The sequence below is a fragment of the Helicoverpa armigera genome, chromosome 29 (genome assembly GCF_030705265.1).
Source record: "Helicoverpa armigera isolate CAAS_96S chromosome 29, ASM3070526v1, whole genome shotgun sequence".
Lineage (NCBI taxonomy): Eukaryota > Metazoa > Arthropoda > Insecta > Lepidoptera > Noctuidae > Helicoverpa > Helicoverpa armigera.
Window position 1 is genome coordinate 4,846,901 of NC_087148.1, and position 14,754 is coordinate 4,861,654.

Genomic DNA, 14,754 nt, shown 5'->3' on the forward strand with positions numbered 1-14,754 from the left:
CCTTATAAATTGTGCGCAGCACATTTTCTACATTCACTGAACCAGTGGCGGATTAAGAGTATCCGAGGCCCTAAGCACAGAGCCTGTGTAGACCCCCTATTACTTAAATGGAAATAGAAGGTTGAAAAAATTGACCGAGCGAAGCGAGCGTGATGCACATGTAGTTTCAAATGCGCGAGCGAAGCGAGCGCGAAATTTTTTTCGGACTCGTACGGAGGTAAAATTTATCCCAAACGTACTTAATTTTTTGTTTGTTGACAAATGCAAAAACGAAGGCACATAGTTTCTGAATACGCGAGCGAAGCGAGCGCGAAATTTTAATTATTTTTATTATAGACTCAGAACCAAAATTACGTACAATGTAGCCCAAACGTACTTAACTTTTAATTTGTTGACAAATGTAAAACCGAGGACATATAGTTTTTGAAAACGCGAGCGAAGCGAGCGGGAAATCTTGATTATGTTTTAAGACTCAGAACTAAAATTTCGTAAAAGGGCTACATTTCAAACCTTCATTTCTTTCTGTTGGACAAGTAAGATGGATAACGTAAGATCGATAACAACGTCCGCGGACTTAACCGGTGGTCCGCGGACCACTTGGAATGCCTCCAGGCACCACCAGCCCACCACCACCAGGACCACTGATCTGAAGCATCCAAAATTTTCGGATATGTTTGTAATATTGCACTCGTAGTTACAGCGTGAGCTTCCCAACGACTGTACGATAGCGACTTCGGAACGCTATCGTTGCCTATTAATTCTTTGCCCAACGATGAGTAGAAGCCGAAAAAAAATTGTATAACAACTGCACAATTGAAAAAAAAAATCACTGCGATCGTACAACAATCAACAGCACTGCGACCAATCAAGTTTAGAGGCGGGGGTGTATGAAGGGTCACTCCTGAACTGCTCGCGCCTTGTGATTTCGGATATATTGTGGATGAATCTCGATAAAATGTAGGTATAAAATGAAACGCCAGCAGAGGATGGAGGCCCCTGGAGAACAGGGGCCCCAAGCACGTGCTTGTTGTGCTTATAGGGTTAATCACTGCACTGAACTGATTTTAGATTTAAAAAAATAGTTGTGTGGCCAAACAGCTGTTTTTCTTTCGGTCTCGATCATTCATATATTATCCGTGATACTCATTACTGTCATCGAACGGCTTCATTCATTCACTCCATATTTATTATCCGACATTGGGGCGATGGTCGTGTGTTTATTTAAATAACATTTAAAAATAACTTAAACCAACGTTAACAGTGAATTATTTGATAAAAACCCTTCACCATGGCGCTGGGAGCCTTTGCTGAAGAATATTTTCGCTCCATGAACCCCTTAGCTTCGAAAATCCACGAAGATATAGAGGATGCAAAAAATTCTTACGAAAATATATGGGAATCGCTCACGGAAAAAGAAAAGGTACAAAAACTACTTCCTTTAGACTTAAATAACTCGTGAATAGTGATTAATGTTGAGTAATATGTGAAGAAATTTAATAAATGCACGCTTGAATTCGTGCACGATACGTAGTAGGCAGTTTACAGTTAAGTACTCTGTTATTAAAATGTGAATCATACTAAGGAGTATTTATGTGATAGCCGACCGTTAATTGCCCACTTAAGCTTCATTAACTTATCCTCTAGTTATTCGGTAATTGATTAGTTTCTAAAACGGTTTCTTAGTAACTTAACTATATAAAAAACACAAAATCTAAACAAAAAAGCTATCAGTTTGCTACTTTATTTATTTCAGCCACACGCATATTCAAACCCAGGAAATCACGCGAAAATATTTTCCTTTAAATTAACCCAATTAATTTTAAAATAGAAAACAATAGCATAGGTTGAATAAGTTATACAAAAATTGTTTGTTTATTTTATATTTTTCAATAATTTCTAATTAGTGATTTAGGAATGATTCACTCCTATTCTATTACAGACAATACTCATATTGTCTTCTAATATTGCAGATGCATTTTGGGGTTTCCAATCAAAACATATTTCATTTCAAATAAAAATATTGTCTATGTCACTGAGGAAAAGTGTAGCTTTGTAATAGGGAAGGAACTTTTCAGATAAAATCATTTCGGTAGTTTCAGGACCTTTAGAGTAAACAAATGAAAACTTTTTCCTCTTTGTTATACGTATCAGTATAGATAGGTGTTCACATGGATTCTATGGATATATAATTACATGACTATTCTATGGATGGATAATTACATGACAATAACAATCAAAGATTTACAAAATTCTGCTCTTCAACTAAATGTAGCCTATTTCATATGAACGTTTATAAATGTCAAACCTGTCCTGTGGGAAATAATTCCTAAAAAAAGTAGTCTATGAGCTTTTCTTTATACATGGCCTATGTAATAATGAAATATTTTTTCAAATCGAAGAGATTAGCGTGTTCTAGTAAACAAAGATTGCACTATGTAATTTGTGCTAATGTAATTAAGACAAATATAAAATATTTTTTTGTACTCTAACCGCTCCAAAGCTACTGAACCAATTTTAAAAATTCTTCCATCATTCGAAAGCTACATTATCCACAAGTAACATAGGCTATATTTTATCCCGGTACGGGCAGTAGTTACCACGGGACGCGGGTAAAACCGCGGAAAAACGGCTAGTATTAAGTAAGTATAGATATAAATGTAGGACAACAAGGAAATACATGTAACTTAATACTAAATAATGAACACATAAACACAATAGCTATTATATTAGTATTATGTTATCTCATTGATTTATTATTTAACTTGGCAACAAAACTATCAGGAAATATAAACAAAATCATATGCTTTGTTTGTTAGCATTGATGAATCAACCTATTCTGTATACATTTATATTAATTTGTTACCGCTTAAAGTAGTCAACTTATATACTACTAGCCATTTTCCTGCAGTTTCATCCGCTTCTCGTGGGATCTACTGCCCGTACTGGGATAAAATATAACCTATGTTACTTGTAGATAATGTAGCTTTCTAATGGTGAAAGAATATTTAAAATCGGTCCAGAATTTTTTAAGTTTATCCTTACAAACAATTTTTTTTTTCCTCTTTATAATATTAAGTATGAATATTGAGAGATATGTATCCCCATTGGTTGCATAGTTATGGTGGCAGGACTTCCCATTACAGTTCCCAAATACTCGACAAACTAAATATGTAAATACCCCTGATATTACTAATCTAATAACAACTTCTTTTATTTACTTCCAGACTGAAATAATAAACGAATCTCTAATAAAACCAGACATAGCGTTAAAATACGCACTTTTAGACTCACTAGATTTTGACATTAACGACCCACCGGTCCGCAAGGATGATCTAATGTCATTCTTTGGACGAGACCACGGTCAGAAAGTTATACAGGACGAAAATACTTCTTACAGAGACGAACATAGCAGTCCTTTTTTGTATCAGACCAAAAGCCAGTTGAATCTATGCATTTTAAGTGACTGCAGAACGCCTAAAGAGGTTAAACCAACTTCACCTCCTCCGGTAATGTCAGAATTGGCTTTATCGCATTCGAAAGTCGTTTCCGAACTGAAAAATGCGTTAAAGTCCCATGATGTTTTAAGAAGTTCCTATAAAGAAGGTCCGAATCGAGAAGTGACTTCGCCAGGTTTTATAAGCAAGTTTATAGGCAATTTTAAGAGTAAAGACGAAGAGAGAGAATGTTTGGTCTCGTTGGGTCCTCAAACGCAGATTGTGGCTTCGTCGGAGAACTTTTTTAGGACTAACTTTAAAAGTCCTCAAGCGGAGAATAAGTATGAAAAGGATTATAGAAGCAGTGTTGTCAAGTCTAATAGTGGTGAGTAAAATCTTTAATATTTTTTTTTAGTTTTTTAAATAGACTCTGCAATTTTGCGCCCTGCTAGATATCTTATATATTACATATATTTGAAAAATATTTTACGTTGGGTTCGATGCTTTCCTGTACGGGCTAGTAATAGGGAAAAAAACTATTCTTCTTTTCTTCAAGTTACCGTTTAAAAAGTCTAGTCTTCTTCTTCCTGCCCTGTTCCTAATTTTATTTGGGGTTGGCGCAATGTCTTCCGCTTCCATACCATGTTAAAAAGTCTTAGACTATAAATTTGGTAAGTGTGGTAGTTAGTGACATAGACAGTATTTTATTAACGGGTTATTAAGAAACTTGCCACGATTTTGGCAAACTATAACCATAGTAAGAAGGTTCCTCCCTCCTCCGAGCCTTTTTCCTAATTGTGTTGGGGTCGGCTTCCAGTCTAACCGGATTCAGCTGAGTACCAGTGCTTTACAAGAAGCGACTGCCTATCTGACCTCCTCAACCCAGTAACCCGGGCAACCCGATACCCCTTGGTTAGACTGGTGTCAGACTTACTGGCTTCTGACTACTCGTAACGACTGCCAAGAATGTTCAATGACAGCCGGGATCTACAGTTTACGTGCCATCCGAAACACAGCCAATGGTGTCTAAGATATACTCAGAAAGTACATACAAACTTAGAAAAGTTGCATTGGTACTTGCCTGACCTGGGATCGAACCCGCGCCCTCTTACTTGAGAGGTTGGTCCTTTACCCACTAGGCCACCACGACTTTTAACTATAACCATAGTAAAAAGGTAATAGTATCACTCCCACATAATTTCCGATATTCCGTTAGCGATATTTTGCAATGAAACTAGACTATTGCAGCACGCATCCGTACAAACCTCTTTATAAACATCTCCGCTACTAAAAGCAACATTAGCAACAGTCCCACGTATACCGTTTCCTTTATTAATATTAAATACTATGCGATAGGAATTAATCGTAATACTCTCCAAAGAGTTACACAATTTATAAATAACTTTAGCACGTTAGGCTTACAAATCGTATATACGAGTGTTAAATATGTAATCTTCTTGAACCTTATTTACATTCGTTTCTCTACATCCGAATAAAATTATCAGAAAGACTTTACTAAGAAATCTACGCATTATCAGCTCGAGTTCACAAAGTAGGTAATCATCTGCCTAGCCTTTTCCCAACTATGTTGGGGTCGGCTTCCAGTGTAACTGGGTTCAGCTGAGTACCAGTTTGTAACTAGACGTAGCTGAAAACTAGTGTGTCCTGAAAGCGACTGGCTGTTGTGACTTCCTCATGCCGGTTACCAGGGCAACTCAATACCCTTTGGCAAGACTGGTTGTCAGACTTTCTGGCTTCTGATTACCCGTAACGACTGCCAAAGATGTGTCGTGTGTGATGAGTAAGACACCCAGTCTTGCCTAGGGTTATAGGGTTGCCCGGGTAACTGGGTTGATGAGGTCAGATAGGCAGTTGTACCTTGTGGCACACTGGTACTCAGCTGCATTCGGTTAGACTGGAAGCCGACCCCAACATAGTTGGGAAAAGGCTAGACAAATTGAGAAGGATATACATATACTAAAAATCATTTTCAAGGGTCACAGTTCACTCGATCAATTATTCACCTAAGCGAATACAAACGCCCAATGATTATAAACAATGAATTAATAATACGTGTCTTATCAAACATAATATGCCTCCTATGAATAGTTGCTGTTTTGTAAACATACCACTTTGTATGTATAATGTTTTTATCATATCGTTGAGTTATGTCATGTATCGAGACATTGTTTGATAGGTTATAGAGTTTGGAATGTCATAAGGTTTGTAGAGTACAAAATTAGTAGAAGAGATGTCATAACGCAGCTTACGCAGCGACTGCCCTATCTGACCTCCTCAACCCAGCTACCCGGGCAACCCAATACTCCTTGGTTAGACTGGTGTCAGATTTACTGGCTTCTGACTACCCGTAACGACTGCCAAGGATGTTCAATGACAGCCGGGACCTACAGTTTAACGAGCCATCCGAAACACAGTAATTTGGTGTCTAAGATATACTCAGAAAGTACAAACAAACTTAGAAAAGTTACATTGGAACCCGCCCGGTTGTTCTAACATCAAAATTTTCTCGTCTCTTTACAGATCTTTCAGAAGAGAACCGTGGCCTCCTATCCTCAAGTCAAGCATCATCAGGTACAGACTTTCAATCCACTGAAACCCTCACGGATTCAGTACCTAAGACTGGCTACGACTTTCTAGATAACTGGTAATGTTAGTAACCCTAGTTTAATCATTTGAGTTCGTTTGTATGTGTGGGTGAACTTATGTAGCACGGAGGATGAAATGACTAGCGGAGATGTCAAATTCGAATCATGTAGGTCTTTAAAACCACTTATAGATTAGGCACGAATCTTGAGCTCTGACCTACATATGCGCAGAAGTAATTTATTGGGTCCCTTTTGTGGTATGAAGTGAGACGCCCCCGGGCGTTGTAAAGCGGTGATTGGCCCGCAGTGCATCGCGTCATAGCCGTCACTCGGGATTGGTTCTTTGCTAATAAATCACTTCTGCGCAGATGTAGGTAGGTCAGAGCTCAAGATTCGTGCCGATAACTATATGAACGTCAAAAATATAAGTGAGTTTGATTCTAGTTGCTCATTCCAAAAGTAGCTTCCTATGGAGAAGCACGTTCAAGAAACTCCATGGTTACTCTTTTTTAAAAAGTCATAACGCAATATGTCCTAAGAAAGTAGCGCGCCAATGCGGGTGTTCGGGGGACGAGGAACGTTACTAGCTCCGCCCTTACACGTAAAATAAAATCACCAATCAATCAAGACCAATCTTTGACAGATTGGTTTTGATTTGACAAGGATCCTGAACGCCTCGTTAGTTCTAGTAACTGATCACGCCTACCGTACGCTACTTGACCTACAAGAAGGCGCCTGACCTACCTTCCTTATGGCATCTCCGCTATCATTTCTTCCTCTGTGTTCTGTAGACTTTTTAGGGTAATTTTTTAGTTTTAAATTTTTATATTAGGTGTGTGTTTATGCCTTTTGCAAATTGATGTAAGCAGATATTACAATTTGTTAAGATGAATTGAGATTGCGATGCAATATCCTAAGAGATACTTATGTATGACAATTTTAAAATTACGGCACAAAATATTTTTTGGAACTTTGGATCACTGAACTGTAATAGTGTGAGTTTTATAATGTGGACATCATCATCATCATCATCTCAGCCATAGGACGTCCACTGCTGAACATAGGCCTCCCCCTTAGATCTTCACAGATACCTGTTGGAGGCAACCTGCATCCAATGTGTACATATCGTAATAAAAATATATGCTTAATTCTACTATTTAATTATAAAAATATTAAAAAAAAAAACTAGCCGTTTATCCGCGTCCCGTGGGAACTACTGGCTACTGCCCGTATCGGGATAAAATATAGCCTATGTAACTCGCAGATAATATAGCTTTTAAGGGTCAAAGAATTTTTTAAATCGGTCCAGTATTTTTTGAGTTTATCAATCACAAACAAAAATACATTTTATTCCTCTTTATAATACATATCTATCTATCTATATAAATAAAAATGAATTGTTGTTCGTTAGTCTGATTAAAATTCGAGAACGGCTGGGCCGATTGAGCTGATTTTGGTTTTAAAATGTTTGTAGAGGTCCAGGGAAGGTTTGAACGATACGAAGTTCGCGGGGTCAGCTAGTTAAATATAAATGTGCACATTATAAAACTCACACTATAAAGATCTCATTAATTTGGTATAAAGGCCTAAAATTACTTTTGCCTTTTGGCCTACTCATTGAAATTCCATAATCTTGAGTCTTGAAATATGCTAAAGTAAAACTAACATTAGTCACAGTTTCATAATATCTTTCTCAGAAACATTCATGCATAACAGTTTGTTTAAATATGATTCATATGAAAGCAAATTCTTTGAAGCCTAGTCAAGTTTGTAAAATTTGAGAACGAAATCTTTTGAGTCTTTTTTGGAGAAACCATTTTGAGAAAATAAATTAGGTAGGTATATAAGTTTGGTAACTAAATCGCACGAATTGTTATTTTGAAATTGATTGTATAAGGGTACGTTTAGACAGGCTTCATTTTTGTGTAATATGTGGCTGTCACTGAACATCTTTAGGATGTTTCTCTTGTCAGATAGGTAGTTTCTCCATGTAAAATACTGGTACTCAGCTGCATCCGGTTAGACTGGAAGCCGATCCCAACATAGGGAAAAGGCTCGGGAGATGATGTGCCTACAACACAGTGGCTGGCAAACGGTCAGAATCTCAGTGTCTGTAAAACATTTTTGTAACGGCCAGGCCATTTTTGCCAACATTACAGCCACAAATTGCACAAAAATGTAGTCCGTTTGACGTTTAGCCACATACGTTGTTTTTGACACATTGCAATAATTTGTATTTAAACTAAAACTTTAGCTACTTGTATAACTCTCCTCTCCTCTTATATTTAAGTTAGAGAAAACAATAGTTTATTTTTTTAGTATTATGACTTGCCAAATAGCTGTGTTCCTCATAGGAATCTCAATAATATAGACTGCTTTAGTTTATATATTTTTATTAATTGGAATACTCATAACATTATTAACTAGCTGTTTCCCGCGTCCCGTGGGAACTACTGCCCGTACCGAGATAAAATATAGCCTATGTTACTCGGGCAGAGTGTAGCTTTCCAACAGTGAAAGAATTTTTCAAATTGGTTCAGTAGTTGTGGATCCACACAATAATTAATTTTTCTTCATAATTATTATTAATAGTATACTTGGTAGATTTGAACTGGGAATATTTGCCCCATTGCCACCGACCGGGAATATAAGATTTTCTGGGTATTTCCTAGTTGGATAATAGCTACATATTATTGTGGTTTTTAAGTTTTTTTATATTTTGTTTTAAATTAGACACTAAAGGATTTGTATTAAAATTAAAAAGTCTGAATTATTATGTATTCGGTTAACGTATTTAAGTTTTAAAGTAAGGTTTTTTATACTTATTTGAATTGTGTGATGCAAAAGTGTGGACTAATTAACTTGAAATTAAGAAATGAAATCTGTGCATGTTGAATAGATTTAGAACTTTATAAAAATATAGAATACTCAAGTATTTATGAACTATTCAATTGAGCAAAGGAACTAAATATATCGTAAAAACCTTTTTTTTTAATTCTCAGGCTAGAATCTGCATTTAATATTAAAACTTGTATGTAAAATCTAAATTACTAGTGTAAAATAATCATGTATAATCTTATGTACTCAAATATAAGTAGTAAAGATTCATATGATTTGTTTTATTTTCAAATTAACACATATTCTGGCCATATTGTGTCTCCATGTTTCGCTAATCTCCGAAATGGCTGAGCCAAATTAGGCATTGTTTTGTTTTATAGAAAATGTGTTTTTAATACAGAAAGCCATTATGCTATCACTGAGAAATATTCGATAGGAAACCAAATAAAACATTTTATATAAAAGATGAATATACACTTTATTCAAAACATATACATATAAACACAAAAACAAAATAAGAACTTAAAAACTGCAATCTTTTCAAAATTGCTAAACATAGCTCTAAGCTAGTGAGAAAACTTTTATAACTTAAATGCAATTTTTGGATACAAACTAACCCCAATCATAAGCATTATAATATGAATATACAATCATATTTAAAATCAACATATTATATCAACGGAAATCTACAAGTCTGTCTATATCATACCATCATGCTTTATTACCAATAAAAAGCACTTAACTTCTTTGCGCAGTTAGCGCAATTTTTGCGCAAAGTTAGCGCAATTTTTGCGCAAAACTTTTTTTTTGCACCAATCACATATTTCGCTTTTCGAATGACTACGAATTATTTCCGTCGATATTAATAAAAATCGATACATATCGATTAAGATATTAATATCCGGAGATGATCATGCCCTTTTCAACTTGTTCTGCCTTCTCCTTGCCTGCCAGAAGCTCGATGAGAGCTAAGCCAAACCAGTAGGCTGTTCCGGGACCCTGGAAATATAAAAAAATATATAAATAACTAGAAAGTAACATTATATTAAAAGACTAGCCGTTTTCTCGCAGTTTGGCCTGCGTCACGTGGGAACTACTGCCCGTACCGGGATAAAATAAAGCCTATGTTACTCAGGGTTACAAGCAAGAAAATGTACTTAGTACAGCTTAATACCAGTATTTCACAAGGAGCGACTGTCTATCTCACCTCTGTCTACCTCAACCTGGGCCACCAGTCTTACTAAGCGGTATTGAATTTGTTAGACTGAAAGCCGGCCCCAACATAGTTGGGAAAAGGCTCGGAAGATGATTTTATTTTTTTATTTTATTTATTTAATAAGTACAGTGACAGACTACAGGTTAAGACAATCAAGAAAAAACAATAGTTAGCATACAGTACATAAATCTGAATGATGCGCAAATCTCAGGAAGTACCGGCCCGATTTGAAAAATTCTTGCAGTGTTAGATAGCCCATTTATCGAGGAAGGCTATAAGGGTACTTTTTATCCAGGTTCCTGCAGAGATTCCAACGGGATGCTGGTGAAACCGCTGGCAGATGCTAAATGACCTCTAGGAAGACATAAATATGCTCTCCATCATCAACTCACCCTGCTAGTGACGACATTACAGTCCACGACTACCCTACTTCCTTCCACATAAGTGTAGCAGTCTGTTGGTATCTTGTCTTTAGTGGTCGGGTACGAAGTCAGCTTCTTTTTCACACCAGTCTTACCAAGGGCTATTGGGTTGCCCAGGTAACTGGGTTGAGGAGATCAGATAGGCAGTCGCTCCTTGTGGCACACTGGTACTCAGCCGCATCCGGTTAGACTGGAAGCCGACCCCAACATAGTTGGGATAAAGCTCGGAAGATGATGCGCAAATCTCAGGAAGTACCGGCCCGATTTGAAAAATTCTTTCAGTGTTAGATAGCCCATTTATCGAGGAAGGCTATAGGCTACTTATTATCCGGGTTCGTGCAGAGGTTCCAACGGGATGCGGGTGAAACCGCTGGCAGAAGCTAGTAAATGATTAAATGACCTCTAGGAAGATATAAATATGCTCTCCATCATCAACTCACCCTGCTGGTCACCACATTACAGTCCACGACTACCCTACTTCCCTCCACATAAGTGTAGCAGTCTGTTGGTATCTTGTCTTTAGTGGTCGGGTATGAAGTCAGCTTCTTGTTCGCACATACGCCGTGAGCTACGAACGCTGTTGGCGCTAGAATAAGATAAAAAAAATTGTTAGTACCTATATACTTTTTATTTACAGTGTTTAGAAAATGTTTGTAACGTATACATATAATAATGGCGTTCACGGCCGATTTCGGCCACGGCGGCTGTTCTCATTTAAGGAGATCAGCCAGCTGTTGCATTCTTGTTGCTGACTGTACCTACATAAAAATGTGTCTGTTTTTGTTTATTATTTACTAGCTGGTGCCCGCGACTTCGTCTGCGCAGGTTTAGTATTTCGAACAATATGTTTACAAATTGTAGCCTATGTGTTATTCTGATGTATAAGCTATATTATTGTAAAGTTTCATTAAAATCCATTCAGTAGTTTTTGCGTGAAAGAGTAACAAACATCCATACATCCATACATACAAACTTTCGCGTTTATAATATTAGTAGGATTTATCCTTTCCTTCCTAATCTCAGGAACTACTGGTCCGATTTGAAAATTTTTTTCAGTGTTAGATAGCCCATTTATCGAGGAAGGCTATAGGCTACTTTTTATCCCGGTACGGGAAGTAGTTCCCACGGGATGCGGGTGAAACCGCTGGCAGAAGCTAGTACATAATAATTCTATCCATTTAACAGTAGTATTTTTTTTTTCTTCAAGGAAACAAGAATATTACCAGCACAAATAGCAGCAATGATCTTGTTGGCCATCTCATGGTTCTTCAGTATGGTGCCCACCATCGGGGACTTGGACAGGCGCTCCGAACCTTCTAGACCTCCTGGTAATATTACCTGGAAGATATAAGGTTTGGGTTTTATTTATTGTTTTTGGGGTTTAGGGTCGGGCGAGAAATAAAACCTCTTATTGCTTTAGCAAAACCAATATAAAAAATATAGTTTGGTAAACCTTATATTATGTGTATATAACCTTATATTATAGTATACTTAGTGGCGGTGACGGGAGACGTAGGCAGCAGTTTGCATTTAAAATGATTAAAGTTGAAAGGCACATTGTATTTAATAACACAGGCCGTGCAGACGTGTTCAAACCCCCGCTAGACCGGAGATGCAGTGTCACTAACGAGTATGCTGAACAATAATTAACATTCGTAAAACTCTCAAGTTCGCAGACAACATAAAAGTCGGTTATTCTTAAAACAACTGTTACTACTAGTAAACAGTTGTTTCTTGGGCCTAAATGCCTTGCTCGGCGGTGGGTAGCACCATCTTCGAGGCATGCTCAGCGCGGTGAATGGGCTAATTCATATAGGTTGGTAAAGGCATTTGTCCAACAATGAAAAGCAGCCCTGAAAGTTGGTGGTGTTACACCTAAAAGGACTCGAACCGCGTTTGTACCGCGAGGTATTAATTTAAACATTAATAATTTCATAAAACTAATAGTACTTACAGCATCATACATTGGATTATGGGCATAAGCCTCGGCCAGAGCGACGTCAGGCACGAGAGTGACCTGTCTCGAGCATAGCACCGGCTCTTTGCCATCCAAACCAGCTAGGATGACATTCACCTGGAAATATAAGGAAAAGCGAATTTAAACTCTAGTTTTTATAGCTTCCATCCGCCGTTTCGCCTGCGTTGCGAGGGGTCTATTTCCCATACATGGTTAACATAAGTAGCCTTTATGTTACTCTGAATATGAGCTACAAGTTTCATCAAAACCCATCAAGTAGTATTTAGGTGAAAGCATAGTAAACATGCATTGTTACATTATGATACTTTCATTATGTATGTAGCATTATGTATTGTACTTCCCACAGCCGGATAAAAAGTAGGAAAAAGAAGTTTGCAAATAGCATCAAGTCCGCAAACATATCTTTTTCTTAAAATTTAAGTAAGTTAATACTTACACCGCCTCGTCTGAGCATGTCCACCGTGATGACTGTCTCCATCTCCTCTGCCCCCTGAGCCAGGATAACTAGCGCTGTCTTGTTAGACATCTTTTTTATATTCTTTTTGTCTGTTGAGTAGTACTGTAATCTGAAATTAGATACAAACAATAAACAGACAGTGGACACACAACCGTGTAAAAAGGTGTGTATAAAGGTTGCCGTCGACGCTGGATGCAGGTCACCTCCAACAGGTATCTGTGGAGATCTAAGGGGGAGGCCTATGTTCAGCAGTGGACGTCCTATGCCTGAGATGATGATGATGAATGTTAAACTTCTGAAATGGCTGTGTTTTATTTAAACTCAGACATAAGATAAGAAAAACATTAGAGAGGGTAAAATATAGTAAAGACTAGCCGTTTTCCTGTGGTTTTACCCATGTGCGACATACTGTCCATACTTGGAGAAAATATAGCCTATGGGGAAGTCCTCCTTAGAAGTCTTCCTTAGTCAGGAAGAGAGTAGGTTTCCCCACAGTCAAAGATTTTTTTAGTTCAGTACTTTTGGAGCCTTTAGAGTAAATAAAAATGTTTCCTCTTTATTATATTAGAATAGATACTATAGAAGTACTTAAAGATTTCAATTTCTACTAGTTACTATGTACAGAGGTATGTAGAAAAATAAATTATTTTACAAGAAGTTTATGCAATAATTTGTAATTGTAATGGGCACATAATTGTTTATAATTTATTTATATGTTGCATAAATGCAAACGTATTCTCATCAAGGTACAACTTTATTTAAAAACTCAGTTTAAAATACAAGATAGCAGATAAAATGCTCGATTCTTCCCTTCTACGTGTGAGAGGAGGCCTGTGCCCAGCAGTGGGACTATAAAAAGGCTGTAACAGTAACAGCCAAAAATCGAATAGAAATACTTGGATAACTATCAAGACATTATTTTAAGCAGTTCATTTGTTCACTATGCATTTATCTAAAAAGTTTTGGTCAGTATGTCGTCTCAGAGTTTTAACAAGATTGTTTATAGACATATTATATTCGTAACTAAGTAGGTAATAGGAAATTATAGCAAGCAGGAAAATGTTTTATAGCTCATTATAAAGAGCCAGTGATAAGATTTCAATAAAGTGGAGGAATTTCCGTTGGAAAATACCTTAAATAAACACTTATTTCTAGAATGTATACATTTAACTACCGATTATAGGAAAATTGAAACTTTTTTTGGAACCCTAATCGAGGTTAGTTCGGAAACTTAATACGACTTAAAGTAAATGTTTTAAAACTTATCCAAATGTAAAAAGGTTACCTGTATTGAGCAATGCACAAATTTTGAACCAAAGATTTGCTTTGCAAAGGTTTTTTCCAAAATATTCTTCCGACTCCGAACACCATCAAGGCGAGATGTCAATTTATCGGAAGGTCAAACAAAAAGTTTATCAAAAGCCGGTTCCATAATGTTGGATACTCGTCAAGAAAATATTAATGACATAATTTTCTTAATTAATTTAATGGCTTTAAGATCGTAATACTTTAACATGACAGTAAAAGATTTCCTACCATATTATAAATCTTATGATCACCACATAGCATTTAATTAATTTAATCGAAAGCTATGAGGAATATATTTTTTCAAATTCTGTTTTTGTTCAGTTTCTGAACGCTAATTAAAGCTCTGTTGATTGTCTATGATATATAGGTATTTTAGTTGCCAGTTTTTATTAACTCCCAGATTAAACGGAAAAATTGAAAACTCAATTTTTTTTTTTAATCCATCCTAATCCAACTTAAATTGCAGAAATATTATAAACCTCATCGGTTATGTAA

General features: G+C 36.7%; 2 protein-coding genes across 2 annotated transcripts; one reads left to right on the forward strand and one right to left on the reverse strand.

Annotated features, from left to right (window-relative positions):
* The first annotated feature begins 1,166 nt into the window (after positions 1-1,166).
* LOC110382278 (uncharacterized protein C1orf198 homolog) lies at positions 1,167-6,165 on the forward strand. The gene is made up of 3 exons (XM_064042741.1): positions 1,167-1,420; positions 3,225-3,819; positions 5,976-6,165. The coding sequence occupies exons 1-3, from the start codon at positions 1,289-1,291 to the stop codon at positions 6,101-6,103; spliced, it is 855 nt and encodes a 284-aa protein (XP_063898811.1). The 5' UTR covers positions 1,167-1,288; the 3' UTR covers positions 6,104-6,165.
* Positions 6,166-9,383: 3,218 nt separating this feature from the next.
* LOC110382281 (protein dj-1beta) lies at positions 9,384-14,396 on the reverse strand. The gene is made up of 6 exons (XM_049851444.2): positions 14,237-14,396; positions 12,931-13,060; positions 12,471-12,590; positions 11,740-11,854; positions 10,957-11,102; positions 9,384-9,877 (listed from the first exon to the last, which is right to left on the reverse strand). The coding sequence occupies exons 1-6, from the start codon at positions 14,320-14,322 to the stop codon at positions 9,773-9,775; spliced, it is 702 nt and encodes a 233-aa protein (XP_049707401.2). The 5' UTR covers positions 14,323-14,396; the 3' UTR covers positions 9,384-9,772.
* Between the last annotated feature and the right edge of the window lie 358 nt (positions 14,397-14,754).